At 41.4% G+C, this 18010-nt stretch overlaps 1 protein-coding gene and 1 long non-coding RNA gene across 4 annotated transcripts in view; one reads left to right on the plus strand and one right to left on the minus strand.

The window, feature by feature from the left end:
- Positions 1-18010, minus strand: part of ARHGAP18 (Rho GTPase activating protein 18) — a 119022-nt gene that overhangs the window by 20823 nt on the left and 80189 nt on the right. For all 3 annotated transcript variants that reach the window (XR_013382795.1, XM_077902714.1, XM_077902726.1), the window contains 5 exons: positions 15313-15478; positions 12543-12634; positions 8237-8314; positions 5995-6154; positions 3673-3755 (listed from right to left, as the gene is read on the minus strand). Coding sequence is in view for 2 of the 3 variants with exons in the window: in XM_077902714.1 (XP_077758840.1) it covers positions 3673-3755; positions 5995-6154; positions 8237-8314; positions 12543-12634; positions 15313-15478 (579 nt within the window). In the remaining variant the exon portion in view is untranslated. The remainder of the gene's footprint in view (positions 1-3672; positions 3756-5994; positions 6155-8236; positions 8315-12542; positions 12635-15312; positions 15479-18010) is intronic.
- LOC144316969 (uncharacterized) lies at positions 5654-8652 on the plus strand. Its single transcript, XR_013382800.1, has 3 exons — positions 5654-6659; positions 6930-6970; positions 8391-8652. It is a non-coding gene; the product is annotated as an uncharacterized LOC144316969 (long non-coding RNA).

Raw genomic sequence — 18010 nt, forward strand, 5'->3', positions numbered from 1 at the left:
CAGGTACTCGACAGCCAGCTGACAAGAAACCTAGAAGAATGGAGACTGCCATGTGGAGGAAGGGAGTGTGAAAAGAGACCAAAGAAAGAGTCTTTAAAAACTGAGTAAATAAAAAGGAACTTTTCACCAGAACAGGCTGGTTTCTGCTCATGTGGATGAGGAAACGAGGTATGTAAGTGATGCTACCACAGGTCATCGAGCTGGCAGATGGAGGACAGGGTCTACCTGGCTTTTGTTTTGGAATTCTTAACTACAAAAAAAAACCGTGTTTTCATATTTATCTTAAAATCCCTGAAAGGTGAAATAAACTCTATCGAAGTGGGGGGGGGGGGGGGGAAGAAACAGTGTTCATTTCTCATAAGATTTAGGGGGAAAAAGAATTCCTGTGTTAACAGGTGGATCTTAAATCAAGTTTAGCTGCTATATAGACTTCAAAAAACTGAAACAAACTAAAGGCACAGCCTCAATATCTAACAATAAGATTTATGTATCTAATTTCTGGTACAGTGCTCAGAAAGTTAAATTGTAATCTAAGCATAAGGTTATACAGTAACAATACCTTCTCAAATGAGGACAAAAGATTAATTGGTGAGGTCCAGGGGAAAAAAATTTAATTTTGCACCAGAGACCAGAATAATTATTCAGGGACCAGTGTATCTCTTTCTTTACAAAGTATAAATGATAGAGATTAGGTAATAAACCACTTTAATTGTGGTGTGCATATGCAATACGATTATCCAAACTATTACTATCAGAATATTAGAATATGCATGTGTGCCGATATGAAATTAATAAAATGTTAGTCTGGCCCTTGCCAAAAGCACTTCATCTTCAGACATATTTTTTCTTACCTGACACAGAAGAAGTGACCTTGCTAAAAAAGTATCAGAGGCAGCTGGGTGCCTCAGATGGTTAAGCCTCCCACTGTTGATCTCAGCTCCCCTGTCAGGTTCCTCGAGGGGCATGGAGCCTGCTTAAGATGCTCTCTCTCCCTCTGCCCCTCCCCTCACTCTAAAAAAATTTTAAAGAGCATCACTAGTCTGGTGTCACACAAGCCTCACTGGTCTCACTCCCTGAAAACCAGTTTGAGTCCCAGCACAGTTAGTTATTAGCTGTGTGAGATCTTAGGGTAAACTTCCGACATATCTGCCCTTTAACGTCTTCATATTCATAAAACAGGAATACTAATCTCCCAGCCTGCCAGGATTGAGCAGGACAATGTTACAGAGCTAACTTCCTAAAGATAAATACAAATAAATGAGTAAATAAACACCAATAATTATATTAACACAGATCCCCCACTAATATCTTAACATCAATCCTCTTTCTTCCTCCAGGTCAAAAGTAGTTATGATCACTGATGCAAATATACAATAATCCAAGGTCAAAAACAACAACAACAAATCCTGGTCAAACAGTTTTCCCAAACACCTGTCTCTTTAGGCTTAAAGTAGGACATGGTGCTTAATGCAGTGCCTCCTAACCCTTCGATGTGCTCTCGTAATAGTCTGCAAAGGTCACACCCATGATCATGTTCCTCCAGATAGGAACTGACTTTTTACTAGGCTTGTAAAAATTGGGGAATTTTGCATTAAGCTTCCTGAAATTACCTTGTGATAGAGTTTTCCTTAACTTTGAACTAAATGTAAATGGCTTATTTTCTTGTGCCTATGGCATTCTTGGTTCAATGTTTCTATTATTAGAATTCTTGTTTGAAACATTTATCAAGACTAGCTAAAATTAAGATTTTAAATAAAGGTTAATTATTAAATTTACACTTCTTCGGCATTTTCCAATTTTGTTATCCCAAAAAAGTATTTCCCACTTTATTTATAAAATTGTACTCCCGAGCAGCCCGGGTGGCTCAGTGGGTTAGTGCCGCCTTCAGCCCAGGGCATGATCCTCGAGTCCCGGGATCGAGTCCCATGTCGGGCTCCCTGTATGGAGTCTGCTTCTCCCTCTGCCTGTGTCTCTGTCTCTCTCTCTCTTTCTCTGTGTCTCTCATGAATAAATAAATAAAATAAAATAAAATAAAACTGTACTTCCAGTAACCTTATAAACAAAAATTAAAACTATTCTAAAAGTTTAAAAACTTTTTTTCAAACAATTTTCAAAACAGTACGCTGCCTGGAATTCTGAAGGCAAATTCTGAAATTGCATTGTAAACCATCTTTTCCCAACAGTAACCATACTGGAATAAGTGTCTCCTCTCACAATTATTTGAACTCATTTGAATGCAGACATGTTTTAAGGAAATCCTGTGTCTTTCAATGCCTGCCTTATACTGTCATTCACAGGGCCATCACACACTGGTATGTCTATGTGAAGGAGAAAAAGATGGATTAAATTTCTCTTTCAGGGCTCTGTGTCAGGGCATAGCTGACAAGTAGGCTGGAAATCGGTCCCCACGCCATTTCTACTTTGACCACAATCTACACTTACCCAGCAACCCTGGTCACACAATGTTCAAATGTGACCCTTTCTGGAGTTGGCCTCTGTCCCCCAAAAAAACCAACATCTAATGCTGCCTTCTCAGCATGTGACCATCAGTGAAGCAAGAGATTTTTTTTTTCCTCCTGACTTATTAGTAAAGGGAGTAAGTCTTTGGAAGTTCTCCCGTAGAGAAGCAGGGATTTTACTCCAGTAATCCTCGTAAACTCTTTCATCCAGAAAAGTTGACTATTAACATTCATTCCATGGGCATGAAAGAACTACCACCCAGCTTCAGTTCAAGGAGTCTTAATGAGGTACAGCAAAAAGTCTCAAGATTTACCAACTGGTTTTGTTTTCTTGACATGAAATTTCTTGGCATGATTTTTCATTTTAAATAGAAAGAAATGTGGGGAGCAAAAGGGCAAGGGTTCTGCCGTTAGCCATATAAAAACAATTTATTAAGGCAATGGCAAAACTTAAAGCCAATACTGTTTTTAAACTATATCTTAGAAGTTTCCTTACTCTTTCATAAGTTTATAATTAACCTGCGCAACTACTCTATAAACTTTTGCTGTTAAGAAAATAAATCAGTAGGAATAATCCACTGGTTATTCTAAAAGCCTCTGACAATGCTTATTACAAACGGTATTAAATCATATAGACCAAGTCACTTTGAAATGATGATGTAAATCAAAACCTCAGGGTAAGCCCTTAGAGAAATAATTAGAATTTATTTGAGTCGGTCTATCTTTTGGCTAACCAAACACTTGAAAATCATCATTACGACTTACTTCAAACTATACTGCCTAGAACTACAAATACAACATCTTTAGGCTGAACAGTAGGTTATATCTGATGAGTCTTATTACTTCCTTTTTAAACATCCATTTTTTTACTTACTACATGTTCATTAAATAAATTTGGAAAATGTAGGAAAATAAAAAGGAAAAACCAAAAGCACCCATGTTTCCATCAAATAAAAAAAATGAACCTTGTTCATTGGTTTTGGTAGAAGTGTTACAGCAAAAATTAAATACTTGATAATACTTTTAACAGGACTAGCCTCGTAAATATGGTAATAAAGAGTTAAAACACTTCCACCATCTATCTTTAAAAGTCGGTCTTTTCTTTGTAGCCTACTGCAAACAAGTCCATGAAAACACCACACTGTTTTGCGACAAATAATGAGAAATTCCTCTGCTTTTCTGAGGGATATTTAATGTAAATGAATCCACTGACCTTAAGTGTGTCTCTGTTTGCATCAGGCAGGAGGATGACAAGAAGGTTCAAAGCCTGGAGTTGTTGCTTCCTGGTTGGAAGATCTGCCGACAGATTAAATAAATCTGAACTCTTTACCAAACCTTTTTTTTTTTTTTAATATCCTTTTTTCATTTTGTAAGAAAAAAGTTATTTGGCACAAACATGACTATGAAATGTAAGACACAACAACCGAGCAGCGAGCATTCTTGAGAGTGTGTTCGAGAGAGATGAGGACAAGCAGCTGCTGCGTTAGAGCTTTCTCTCTCTCCGAATGCTCACTTCCAACTGTGATCATATGATGAGCGGCCTTATGTTTGCAGACACACAACAGTGCTTTGGAAATCATTTCAACTTCTGTGTGATAATTATTCCCCAATGAAGAGACACAGAAAGTTGGACCTCCCGTGGTACGGGGTCAGGGGGCATCTGCAACAGTGAAGTTTGTTTCTTCACTGGTGAGTGGCAAATCCCATGGTAAGGGCCCATCGATTCCAAGAGGAATATGTAACACTGAGCCCGGAACACAGTAAATGCTCAATAAATGTCTGTGGAATGAATCAGAAAACCAACTCACAATGACTGAGTCCAAGAGGTACATTATTATCATGGATATTTATCATTTTTAGTAGCCCTTAACCCCTGTAAGTAATACACCTGGATATCTGGAGTCATTCTGGTACTTTGCTCTTTAGGAATCAATTTGTCCTTGAACCAATAATCAAAGAGTATATGCAAAATAGCATAACTTAACCATTAAAAATATTTTAAACACAAGGTGCTTTCAGTCATGTCTCCCCTCGAAATTCTGAAGAAATATGATATGAGATGATACATGGGAATCATCTCAACAATACATGCTTTAAGAATAGCCTGGAAAACAATAGAATATTATTCAGCTGTTAAAAAAAAAAAAAAAACAATGAATGAAATCTTGCCATTTGCAACAACATGAATGGACCTTGAGGGCATTATACTAAGTAAAATAAGACAAAGACAAATACAGATGATTTCAGTTCTATGTGAGATCTTAGAAAACAAACAACAAAAACTAAGATCATAGATACAGAGAACAATTGGCGGAAGCTGCAGGGAGGGGGGTGGGAAGGGGGTCAAAAGGTACACCTTTCAGTTATAAAATAGCTAGGTTATGGGGACACAATGTACAGCACGGTGACTACAGTTGATAACAACATACTGCACATTTGAAAGTTGCTAAGAAAGTTGATCTTAAAAGTTCTCATCACAAGAAAAAAAATTCTGCAAGAGCGTGAGGTGATGGGTGTTGACCTGATGTACTGTGATGATCCTTTCACGATATACACAAATATTGAACCATTATTTGTACATTAAGAATGTAGGTCGGGCAGCCCCAGTGGCGCAGTGGTTTGGCGCCGCCTACAGCCCAGGGCGTGATCCTGGGGACCCGGGATCGAGTCCCACATCGGGCTCCCTGCATGGAGCCTGCTTCTCCCTCTGCCTGTGTCTCTGCCTCTCTCTCTCTCTCTCTCTGTCTCTATGAATAAATAAATTAAAAAAAAAAAAAAACAATGTAGGTCAATTATATCTCCATTAAAAAAAAAAAAATGGAATAGCCTGGAACAGTTCTGGTGGACACTGTCGCTCGCCGTAATCATCAGCAGTGACGCCCTTTCCCTCTCATGGTGTCCCAGGTTGGAAGTTAAAAATATGGTCATTAGAATATGTTGATGGCATTTTTCCTTTTTTTGATGCCCTCCAGGACTCAAGGGAATAACGACAGCAGTACGTAAACCTCCTAAGATCTCTGTGTTCACCAGAAAAGAATCAAGAACTGATGGAGACGTTAACTTGGAGCTTGCCCAGGACCACAAAATGGCAAGATGTACGAAGTCTGCAGCCCCCTCCGCGGGAGGCAGCCAAGTAGTTTGTTCCGTGTTTCTGCATGGCAATCTCAGAACTTAATTTTTCAGGAAAATAATCACTGCCTGTGCCACATCTCCTGTGCTCTTATGATAACTGTTAATCCGCAGCTTCTCCAGTAAGTGTTGCTTTTAACACTTGGCAAGAAAAACGTATCAGATCTGACATGACTCATCCTATTACACAAGAAATGTGAAGTTCCAGGCTTAACAAGAAAATGCATTGTATTGCTGACTGGGCGTGCAATCAACCTGCCCCTGAGGGGAGCGGCCTGTCATCCCAGTAGGGGGAGATGCGCATTCGCGGAAGCCTAGGCCGTGTCCACCAGGGTGGACCAGTGGACGCGGTTCTGTTCTCTGTGCTGCGGGGTGGTCGGTGTGGGCGGCGGGAGAGGGCGCTTACCCTGGACAGCCTGGAAGGCCCTGAGGTACTCTACGCTGAGCAGCGGCTGGGGCAGCTCCCGGATGAAGAGCTTCAGCAGGCTGGCTGCGTCGTGCTGCTTGACACTTTCCCAATTAAAAGTCCCTTCGTAGAACTTTGCTTCTAGTTCTTGGCAAAGATTCTGAAACGCAGAAGGAAGAAAAAAAAAAAAGAAGAAGAAGCTACCAGTAAGTGCGGGTTTTTTCTTTCCTCCTGCTGAGCCCGTGATGCTACTCTTCCCGCTTTACAAGAGATTCTACTCTTCAGAGAAGAATCTGGAAGAACTAAGAGGTCAACAGTTCCCTGTCACTCAGAAAAATACGACCCTGCCAGGGTACTTGACCATTGAAACCTTCCACCCCAGGCCGCAAAACCCGAGACCGTAGACATTTTCCTGAGGGTGCGACAGACCTCACACAGCAAAGGTCTAACTAGAAGATTCCTTAAGGCGGCCCCTGCATGTGGGGGCTTGGCTTAAGATACTCCAATTTTTCATTCAATCATTAAAAATCACTTTTAAAAACTCTGTTTTAAATCGCTCAGGAGCACATTCCGTGACAATATGGGTCCTCAGTCTCGGGGCCTAGGGCAGGAGGCCGCCTCCGGCCGGTCACCTGGGAAATGGAAGAGGCCAGATTCCACAGCAGGTGAGGCCTGAAAACCCCTCAGGGCGGCTGCCTCGGCGCAGAGGACCGGGCGGCCGCGCGGAATGAGGGTCTGCCAAGCTATTAGCAGTCACTTTAGCTTCACAGTGACTGTTTCCCACAGGCCTCTTGGCTGTGGCATAAATCCTATTAGGTTAGAAATCCTTCCAAGCTCCTGTCACGTCCTTGATGATTTTAACTGTTCTCCCGAAGAAGGTTCTTCGTTTTTCTGGTGAGGTGGAAACCTATTACACTCTGCTCTTCCCTACGCAGCTCCATCTTCTCCTCCACCCGGCACAGCCCGACCAACAGAGGTGAGCCCAGATGGGGGACGGTGAAGGGACAGTCCGGAGGGGGAAGGGGCGACGGCGACGGAGGGAAGGAGGGAGGGACGTAGAGAGTAAGGAGGAGGACGGGAGGGGGGAGAAGAGAGGAGAGTACAAAAAATTGGGGGAGAAAGACCACCCAAAACTCTGCGTATTAGGTTTAAATTATGTACAAGGAGCCGCTGCGGCCTGACGGGGCTGAGGCAACGGGTGCTGCCGAGTCCACTGAGCCACCTTCTGAGGAGTCCCGGGAGCTGAGCTCGGCGGCCGCCGTCCTGCCACACATGGAGAGCGCGCCTGTGTTCAGACCGCGGGCGGCGGGTGCAGGCCCAGGGTGGCGTTACGCTGCGGGAGTCAGTGCTGCGGCCGCAGGACCCGAGGGTTCCGGCCCGTGGGGACGCAGGTCATGCCTTGTCCCTCTCAGACTCCGGTTCTCTGCAGGACAACGCGCTCCTCACCGGGGCTCGCCCCACAGTCTCTCGCTGCCCTACGTGTCCGCGGAGGCTGACACGCGGCGCCTTAGCAAAGCTCCACGGGCCGCAGCATGGCCTCAGGGACCTCGCAGGGGCAGGCGGCCAACCCGGGCACCAGAGCAGTGAGTGTGTGAGCGGGGCCGTCCGGCTGCTCAAACCCAGGGCGCTGACGCGACTGTGTGGTGGGAGCCCCGCGGCCTCCGGTTCCAGTCTCCGGTTCCAAGGCTGAGGAGGCCCCTCGGCCCTGCTCCCCACCTGACGAGGCCCCTTGGGCCCCGCTCCCCACCTGAGGCACCCCCTCGGCCCGCTCCTCACCTGAGGAGGCCCCCCAGGCCCCGCTCCCCACCTGAGGAGGCCCCTCGGCCCCGCTCCCCACTGAGGAGGCCCCTCGGGACCTGCTCCCCACCTGAGGAGGCCAGCGGCCTGTCCCTCCGGCCTGTCCCTCCGGCCTGTCCCTCGGTAGCAGCCCCCCCCTCCCCTGGCTCCCCACGCCCAGCCTCAGCCCGTCATATGTTGACTCCTGTTCTGCCTGGGTCAGGAGGGAGCAGCGGCGGCTCTGCGGGTCCCGTCCGTTGGCACCTCGGGGAGCCCAGCAAGGCCGCTGGGCCCCTTGGCCTCTCTGCTCACCAGAGCCTTACTCCCGCTACCCGGCCACTCTGAAGGACATTGACTCCCCACAGAGGTCGGCAGGGGCTCCCGGAGTATACCCGGCCCCGGGCCTGGAGGCCTCCCCGTAGGCGGTGTCTCGTGGGGCAGCTGTGGTCTCGAGGACCGCGCTTACCCGGATTCTCGTGGCGGCCCCGGGGATCCTCAGCAGGCCTTCTGTTTCCAAGCCTCCCTCCTCGATTCGAGCAATCAGCTGCGAATAAACAGAAGAACGTTCTCACTTGGCAACTCATTTCCACCCGTTTCCACCTGTTTTCACCCTGACACAGGCTCGTCCCACACAAACACCCGCACAGCCGCCCTGGGAGCCGCCTCTACCGTGGCCACAGCCCCAAAGCTCCAGGTGAAATGGAGGTCCCCCTGCTGCCCTTCCCAGGCCAAGACTGGAGATGCCCATGGTTTAAGAGCCACCACGACCACCCGTGCTTCTGCTTTTCCAGAAACATACATCCTGCAGTCAAATAAATCTTAGGAAATTCCAGGATTTGCACACTTACATCTCCTTTTTGGTTTGTTTGAAAGGATTATTTATGGTCTGAAGGAAAAAACAAGAACAAAACGAAACAAAACATCCCTGTTTGCAAATACTCATTTTTAAGCTTTTCAGCTTTTAGTCGTAACCCAAGATAAAAATCAGTTCCCATAGAGGGCTTCTAAATTACACCTGATACCCAGCGAGTGCACATGGATCTAGCTCCAGAACCCCATTTAAAAAAAAGAAACAAAGATTTTTGCAGGAACCCACAAGAAAAAAGGCAAACAGAGAAATGACAACGACACTGTTGGAAGGTAGGAAGAGGATTAAAAAGTGGTTAATTCTTGGCAGAGTAATCTTCCAACTGAAATATGTATTCCCTGGGCGGGGCGCAAAGGCTTTAGGGGAAACTCTGCTATTTTAGGGAAATCAATCTCCTTGTCCTCAAGTTAAATATAAGGCAATTACCTTGCCTCACATAGCTATTCCTTCCACCACGTACCCCCGCCCCAGAACAAAAGACAGACCTACTCTTCACTCATCCCCAAATTTGCTATGATCTCTCCACACACCCTTAAAGGCATAAAGTCTTCCAGAGTGCCAAAGGATGTAAAATTTTATTTTTTTCCAGGGAAACTTCCTTTAATGACTTACCAAGGCTCTATAAACTACATAAAGCTTACCGTTTCTCCCTTGCTTATAAAAGTGTCTATTAGGAGCAAACCAAGGTATCATAAACTGAGGTCTTTTGACCTTTGTCTAGATGCTCTGAAATCAGATAGATTGTAGCATGTAGACACTGGAAGGGAGGCAATTTTTCTTTAATGACCTCATCTCTCCTATCCCTGGATTACAGCCAAAGAATGTACTGATCTTCAGGGAGTCAGGTAGGAATAAAGCAAAGAGTAGTTTCGAAATTCCCCTAAGGATTTATTATTAGCTAAAGAAAGAACCATCTCTGGCCAGTCAAAGCAGTGCATGATTTTTAAAAATTCAACTAGAATGTTTCCCAAGACCACATTTTTCAAGTCACTCTAGATAATAAACCGAGGCAGAAAAACTTTACACGAATTATTTTAGATTAGATAAGCATTATTCAATAAAGGATTTAAAACCAAACTTATTCAATGTTTGAACAATCTTCATTTTTATTTCATCTTATAAAATGTTTAAAATGATCTATTAGCAAAAAATAAAATTCTATGCCAGCTGCTAGAGCAAATTAGTTTTTAGCAATAGTATATGACTTTCAAATTTTCATTAAATATACAGGGAAAATGGATGATTTCTAAATAACTGAATAAGAGTGAGTTCTGAATTTTTATATTTCTTTTTATTACTCTCTTATCTGGAATACTAGCATTCCATAAATACACACACACACACACACACACACACACACACTACCTGAAACGATGCCATGTGTTTTTTCATATTTCTCATTTTAAAATTTTTAGCCACATTATATTGCATTATTAAATTATAAATAATAAATACTTTATAGCTCTCCTTTCATTTTCAAGACTTAAAGATGGAAAATAACTATATTGATCTATATATTTTAATCATGCTCTTTTTTAGTAATTTATCTCACAAGGGACATTGCATAATTTATCAGTAATGTTCACAGCATTTCCTAAGATTCCATACTTATATGAATTTATGAATTGAAAATGAAGTCAGAAGTTTTGGACACAAATTATCTTTGATTTGGCTGAATAGTTTGACAACGAGAACAGAATTTGCTAATTTGTCAGAATTTCTCTACAGGTAAAAATTAAGAGTATTTTATTTCCCTAACTTATTCTGAGAATATGGTTTAAACAATGTGCCTCTGAACAAAAACGAGACAAACAAGAAAGTAGGTAAAATTCACAGGTAGTAGATAAGCTTTGTTAAAGCTCTTTTTTGGGGTAGAACTCTTAATAAATGAGAAAGTATAATCCTTTAAAATCTAGTAATAAACCTTTTTGCAAGTTAGTGATTTCCAATTATTTCCTTTGTACAAAATTGAGGAAAACCTAATTGAGGTGACAGTTGATCAATCAAAAAAAATATCTTTCAATGATAGATCACTGTGATTTTTTTGCTTATAATTCAGAGGGGATGCAAATAGAGGAGTGTTATCTAACAGTAAACTCTTTAGACTCTCTTTTATTTTTCATGTGAACAAAAAAATCTTTAAGGCTGTTACCTAACAACTTCAAACTGGTTGGAAACCTGAGTCTTCAGAATATTGAAGAGACCAGAAATGTAAAATGACTAAACAAATAAGAAAACAATTTCCAGAGAAAATGATACGGGACTGCATGCAAACCTCAGCCTGATTAGGAGACCTCCCTAAATTTTTGTGAAGACCAAAACTTACTCTTCACTAATGTGATGATGAATTTGATAAAGTCAAGAGGGACACATCACTGTTTTTTTTTTTTTTTTAAACACCAATCTAGACGTTACTGTGAAGGTATTTTTGTGGATGTAATGAACATTTAAAGCAGTACATTTTGAGTAAAGCGAAGTACTCTACATAATGTGAGCAGTCTTCATCCAGTCGGCTGGGGGACTTAACAGCGAGGACTGAGGTTTCCCAAAGAAGCAGCACTTCTGCTTCAAGACTGCAACATGGAAAGCCTACAGGAGTTTCCAACCTACATATGTTGGACTCAACATTGTAACATCAACTCTTGCCCAAGTTTCCAGCCTCTGGAAAGGGACATCTATTTCACACTTGCCAGCCCCCGCTCTCGCGTAAGCCAATTCTCTAAAAGAAATCTCTCTATACGAACATGGCTGAGCATATGCGTGCTCGCACGCACACATGTTATTGGTTGTTTTGTTGGAGAACCCATGTCTACCGGGAAAGGATACTGCTGAGATCCTTGCCTTCCACAGTCATCTGTGGTGGTAACATGCACCTTTTACTCAAATTAATATGAATATCTGGCCCACATTTGTCAGCACCTCCCAGCTAATCACAGGCCCTGTTGAGCACTCTCCACACAGATACAAGCTCTGTAGGCAGTGGCTGGCAGAGGCTGCTGAGGAGAGCAACGTTCTTTAGGAGAAACGATGAGAGACACAGATGGATGTGATGGGGACCATGAGAAATAATGGAATCAGAGTTTAGTAGGTAAGATAGCTAATGACTGGTTTGGAATAACGGAGGCATCAGTGCCAAGTAGACAGAGCTTTATTCAGTATTGAATGAGTTTGTTGAGCCAGTCAGTCATAAACGTTCCCACTGCCACTCTCTGCTATGCCCAGAACGTTTAGAAATTGTGATGTGCTGGGGCCGCATAGTCCGTAACGGGGGGCTTGGGTAGTCCGTAACGGATCTGACCCACCTTCCCCCCTGTGCATTCTTGCCTTTTATCACATGTTTCTGAACAATGATGGCTCAGAGATTAGACTGAAATTTTTATATTGCCATAGATAATCCCCTTATGAATAACTGTGTGTTGATGACACCAGTGACTTGATAGTTTAGCAATCACTTTCTGATTCTGCTTTATGGTTTCTTTGCCTACTTTGGAAGTAGGCATTGGTAAATTAAGTTGGACATCCTCACTGTAAATAGGAAAGCTTGGGAAATACATAAAGGCATGAAATATTCATGAGGATGCAATTCCCTAGAAATTTATAAGCAGTTCCCACTCCTGTGTATTATAGAAGCGAAATCTCAATTATACAAAGCTAACTAATATAAGACAGGAAAACGATGCCAGGTAATCACAGTTAGAGTAATACCACAGAAAACATCACCATGAAATAAAAATTATAAGCCCTTGAAACAAATTTGTTTCCTGAATAGGAAATCAAAGTACAAAATAAAAAGCATATCAATTGGAAAACTGTATTATAAATATTATGAATGCCTAAAGAGAAAAAAAAACTTCTATTAGTTTAAGTATGTTCTCTCCAGGCTGACCCACTTAGGCCTACTTACTTTTTGAAATATCAAGGGTATTCGAGTTCCTGGTACTTTCCTCTGATCGTGTTCCAACAACACTGTCAGTGGAATACAAAAAAGGCCAGAATCTGCAACAAAAAATAAAATTTCTTCTTTCATCCATCTATAAAATACTAATACAAAAATATTAAAGGCATCAGATTTCTTGATATTGTCATTCAAACAAACAACTATTTATTGGGCCCCTAATAAGTGGATGCCATTGTCCAGCCATTAGGTATACACATTTTAATAGGAAAGTCTTGGTCTTATATAGTAATCTAGCAAGGAAAGACAGCTAAGCAAATGAGGGCAAATGATCACCAAAATAATTAGAAAAGTTAAACTGTCCTATAAGAGAAATAGTGCCATGGAGTCTGTGAAATAATGCAAATAATTTACCACAGGTAATCAAATTAAAAGTTTTAGCTAAAGCAAATATTACTCATCTCTTCCATAGTTAATTAACATTCAACATTCTACAATACAGAAAAATATAAATGTTTGTTTTTGAGAAATCAGTCAACATTATGATCTTGTTCTACAAATGTTTTAAAATCTTTAGGAAATAGAGACACTCGGTAGTCTTAAATTGAAATTTATAGTTGCATATATTTGGGGATAACTCCAGAAAAAATGAAAGGTAATAGTTTATAATTTTCTACGTTAAAATCACAGGCCTTCAGTCTGGTGTGAGCATAGCTCCTGCATAGCACCTCCCACCCCACCCCCATCACTAAATGAAGTGCAATACACATCATCAGGGGAGATATAGATCATTTGTGAACAAGGAAAAGGGGGAATTGTATTGGGGAGTGAGGACACTGGAAACTGACACTCAATAGAGATGCCGTTCAAGAGAATACCAGTAACCTTATAACTTGTAGCTTAAGAATTATGAAAAAATGGTGCCTGGGTGGCTCAGTCAGTTAAATGTCTGCCGTTGGTTCAACGTGACCCTGGAGTCCTGGGATCACCTGCACAGGGATGCCTGCTCAGTGGGGAGTCTGCTTCTCCCTCTCCCAGTCCCCCCACTTGTGCTTGTTCAATCCTAAAAAGAATCATGAAAAAAAGTAACCTTCAAAAACGTTAAGAGTCCAGTTGATGAATTTATTAGATGAGATGCAAAAATATTTAAGAAACGGAAAGAAAATCTATTCTGTTAATAGCTGTACTCTTAATGAGAATAGCTTAATATTTCTCTCTCTGCTAGGAAGCAATTCTAAAACATAAAAAAAGCCTCTCTAAGCCATTTTAAAAGTCCTAAGCACTGAGTCACAGCTATTTAAATTATATTTCTATTTTATATTTGGCAAAGGCTTTGTGACAAGCTTCTGAAAAAACATCTAAAGTCTTTCATTATCCATAATGGCCTTGCGAAAAATCAGAAGCACCATTTAACTCAGAAATTCACCATCCCAAGCCTTAAGCTATAATACTCAGTGGAACTCAGCACAGAATGAGCTCTTCTGGGGCCCAGCATGGGAGAGAGGACCTTGAGGGAAGGTATACTTCAGTCCTACAGAGAAATTGCCTCTAAAACGTAAATCAGGTGAAGACGTGTCTTTATTAATGTTACCATAGCAACTTGAGAATCCTCATTCTTGGTATCTCTTTAGGAGAGAACTTAAAAGTTAGAGAAGAGGTCAGAGATTCCTAAACAGTTAAACTTTGTTAATAGAGAATTATCTGCATTTCCAGATCAATAAAATCTTAGATAAAAACCAAGGAGGTGTCTGTTCTCTATCACATTATAAAAAATAAAGTCCGCTTATATAATGGGTAAAGCACAAAGCTTACAAAAGGAAAACTGCGTATCTCCACAATGAGTATAATTTAGTGGTATTATGGGTCACATGGCATGATTTTCTTCATAAAGAATGTTTTTGCAAAACAGTTAAAAGTAGAATAAAAATGAGCACAGGGACAGGCCGCTAACTATCCTATGTATTTCCTATCAAATAAATAAGCAAAAAGTCATTGATCAGTAGCAACAATCTTAGAGTCATTTTTCAAGATCTGATTTTAGAATTAAAGAAGTTTATGTACCAAATGTATTTTTATTTTTTTAGAGATTTTATTTATTTATTCATAAGAGACAGAGAGAGAGAAAGAGAGAGAGGCAGAGACACAGGCAGAGGGAGAAGCAGGCTTCATGCAGGGAGCCCAACGTGGGACTTGATCCTGGGACCCCGGGATCACACCCTGGGCTGAAGGTGGTGCTAAACTGCTGAGCCACCCGGGCTGTCCACCGAATGTATTTTTACTGTTTTTTTTTTTTTTAAGATTTTATTTAGTTATTCATGAGAGATACAAAGAGAGGCAGAGACACAGGCAGAGGGAGAAGCAGGCTCCCTGTGGGGAGCCTGATGTGGGACTTGATCCCAGGACCCTAGGATCATGACCTGAGCTGAAAGCAGACTCAACCACTGAGCCCCCCAGGTGCCCCCCAAATGTATTTTTAAACGTAGTTTTCAAAGGAGACAGCATTTAAGATTCCCCGATTCAAAAAAAAAAAAAAAATTCCTTAATTCAGAATTTCCTTCCAATGCAATTAAATATTTGATTATCTCCTTATTTTCTATAGTCTGGAGAGTAGCACATGGTTCTAAAGTTACAAAATTTTGAAGGCAGTATTTTAGAATATGAATTTTAGATATATTCAAGTGTTTGTGTTTCCCCCTCTGAGAATACTGCAAAGAAGCCAAGTTCATCTTTGCTACTTTTGAACTAAATCCAACTGTTTTGTTTTTAATTTCAAAATTACCTTTTGTTTTGATTTTCACAGCTTTTTGTTGCTTCAATTCAACACCCAATACGTCATAGAGGGCAGTCAGCTCAATCAGGGCTAAGCGGCAAACTTTCTTCATATCCTGGGGTGCTAGGTCACCAATCCTGGTGGTGCCTGTTTTGTCTTTTGGCAATCTGAAATTCTAAAATAAACACCATTAACAGAGTAAAGGTTTAGAGTGTCTATGCCCATTTTTAGTGAAAGACGACAAAATTCTAACTATAGAAAGCGAGTAAAGGTTTAGAGTGTCTATGCCCATTTTTAGTGAAAGACGACAAAATCTTAACTATAGAAAGCAGCTGTACGCAGGGTAGCAACAGTGAAAGCTGTGACAAAATTTCTCCAGTCAGAATGAAGAGCCATCTTGTCATGATGATGACCCTCACACCTGCGGGGAGTCAGTACGTGGAGTCCCACAGACAATGCGACCACACTATGTAGTAGGCACACTGATCCCAGGAGCTAAGAGGACAGTAGAGCTGAAGGAGAAAGAGAACTCTAGTTACTGACCTTCCAGAACAAAGGAAGATAGAAGTCAAGAGAAACTATGAGGAAGAAGAGGAGGAAGAGAAAGCAGACTAATAGCCATGAGTACAGCACTGGGGTGACAGGGAGCATGGGGTGCCAGCAGCCTGAAGCCTGAAGGCCTACCAGGCATCTCGTAATAATCGGGCAATTGTTTAACTACTCTATAAATGGCAGACGGAAAGAGCGGAGGAGAAGGGAAGGAGGACGGGAAAGGAGGAAGGAGGTGGGCATAGCTCGAGGCTGGAGGAAGGAGGAACAGGTGGAGCAGGGAGGGGGTGACGAGGAGAGGATGGGGAGGAAGGCCACCTAATTCAGAGGGCTGCTGTGGGGTGTAAATGCCTGGCACTTCCCAAGCACCCATATATGGTTGCTATTGTTATCACTTTCACCATTGAATAAAAAGACTTAAAGATCCTACCATCACAGGCAAGTAAGTGGTATTTTGTTGTTTTCTGCCTTTTGCAAATATTATCTACTACCTACTCAGCCACTTTTAATATTAAGTACATTAAATATAAGAAAACAAACCAGAAGGCAAAAACATGAATTTCTCTAATATATTGAAGACAAATTATAGTCCCACTGTATTTACTGACTACTAAAACTATGATCATTCTCCAATGGTTTGATTAAAAAAAAAAAAAGGTTATAGAGGTTATATCTTTTGGGTTTACCCTTGACTTCCTCATTTAATGGCCAAGGATGTTCAACTGGTTCCCTTTTATTTCTCTTTACTTTGCTGCTTTTTCTTTTTTTCTTTTTTTTTCTTTTTTTTCTTTTTTTTTTTACCATATCGTTAACACTTCCTGGTGTAAAATTCAGTGTAAAAGACATGTCTTAGAGCAGTTCTCAAAGCAAGGCCCAGGGAACCACGAAGTTACCTAACACACTTTCAAGGAGCCTATGAGGTCAAAACTGTTTAATAATTAATCCTAAGACATTATTTGCCTTTTTCACTCCCATTCTCTCATGATAGCACAGTGGAGTTTTCCAAAAGTATAAGATAGGTGCTTTTGCAACAGATTGAATACAGATGTAGGTGTGAGCATCCAACTGACTTCTACTAAAGTGAGACACTGGAGTTGCTGAAATGAAAGACCATAACATGCTTCTTACTAATTTTTAGAAAATATGACTATTTCTCATGAAAACTAATATTTATGTTAATCATAATATTTTACTTAAAGTGGTTTAATTTTTAAATTTCTCGCTTTTAATTTCTAATATGGTACATATCCATAGGCACAACTGACATAAACAAAACCTCTACTCCCACAGTCTTCGTGGTTTACTTATCAAGATAAATTATTCTGTAGTCTCCATATTCATGTTACATAGTTCAAGAACACAGGCCAGTGACAAACTTCCATGAAATTCAAATTAATAAATTCTTCACTTTCCAAAATCATCTACAGTGGTCTTGTTCATCTCCTCAAAATCTTTCGTGAAATCATAATTTCTGTACAACTATGTGTAGGTCTTCTTTTTTGGTTCGGCCACAGCATACTTCCACAGAGCTGCAAAGTCCAGGGAGACAACAAATGCCCCCAAAACAGGAAATCACAGATTTCTTGGCCAGAAATCCTTGTGTCTGGGGTTTTGTCAAAGTGCTGGAAGCCATGGTAGTTACTGTTCTCAATCCCAACATCCTTCTTGCCTAGTGCAACAAAGGCTTTTTTGAAGTCCTCAATGCTTTTTAAGGGCCTGAAGGCGTTATGAGACTACACTGTTTAAGCATCATTGTCTTAGAGCATTTCCCAAAACTACAACTTCGGGCAACTGAGCAGCTCAATCCTCTCAAGCAAACTCAACTTCAAGGAGAATCTCCCCAGTTCTTCACAGAAGCTTCCTCTATAGAATCTGCTATAGTTTTAAGAAGAGTCCACTATAGGACAAAACAGGTCCTTAACTTTTCACAATACATTTTTTTTCCTTATGAGAACACAAAATGAAACAGCAATAGATATCATTAAATATGCTAAGTGAATTTCCAGGGTAAGTGTTAAACGGTGCAGCACATGGGGGTTGAGAACTGAGAGCCAGACTGCAGGTGGCCAGTCTTGTCTCCATCACTTACTAGCTATGTGACCTTCGGCAAATTACATTCTCTCTGCGCTGCCTCAGCCACTTCATCTGTAAAATGGGA

This window comes from Canis aureus, chromosome 1, assembly GCF_053574225.1.
Source record: "Canis aureus isolate CA01 chromosome 1, VMU_Caureus_v.1.0, whole genome shotgun sequence".
NCBI lineage: Eukaryota > Metazoa > Chordata > Mammalia > Carnivora > Canidae > Canis > Canis aureus.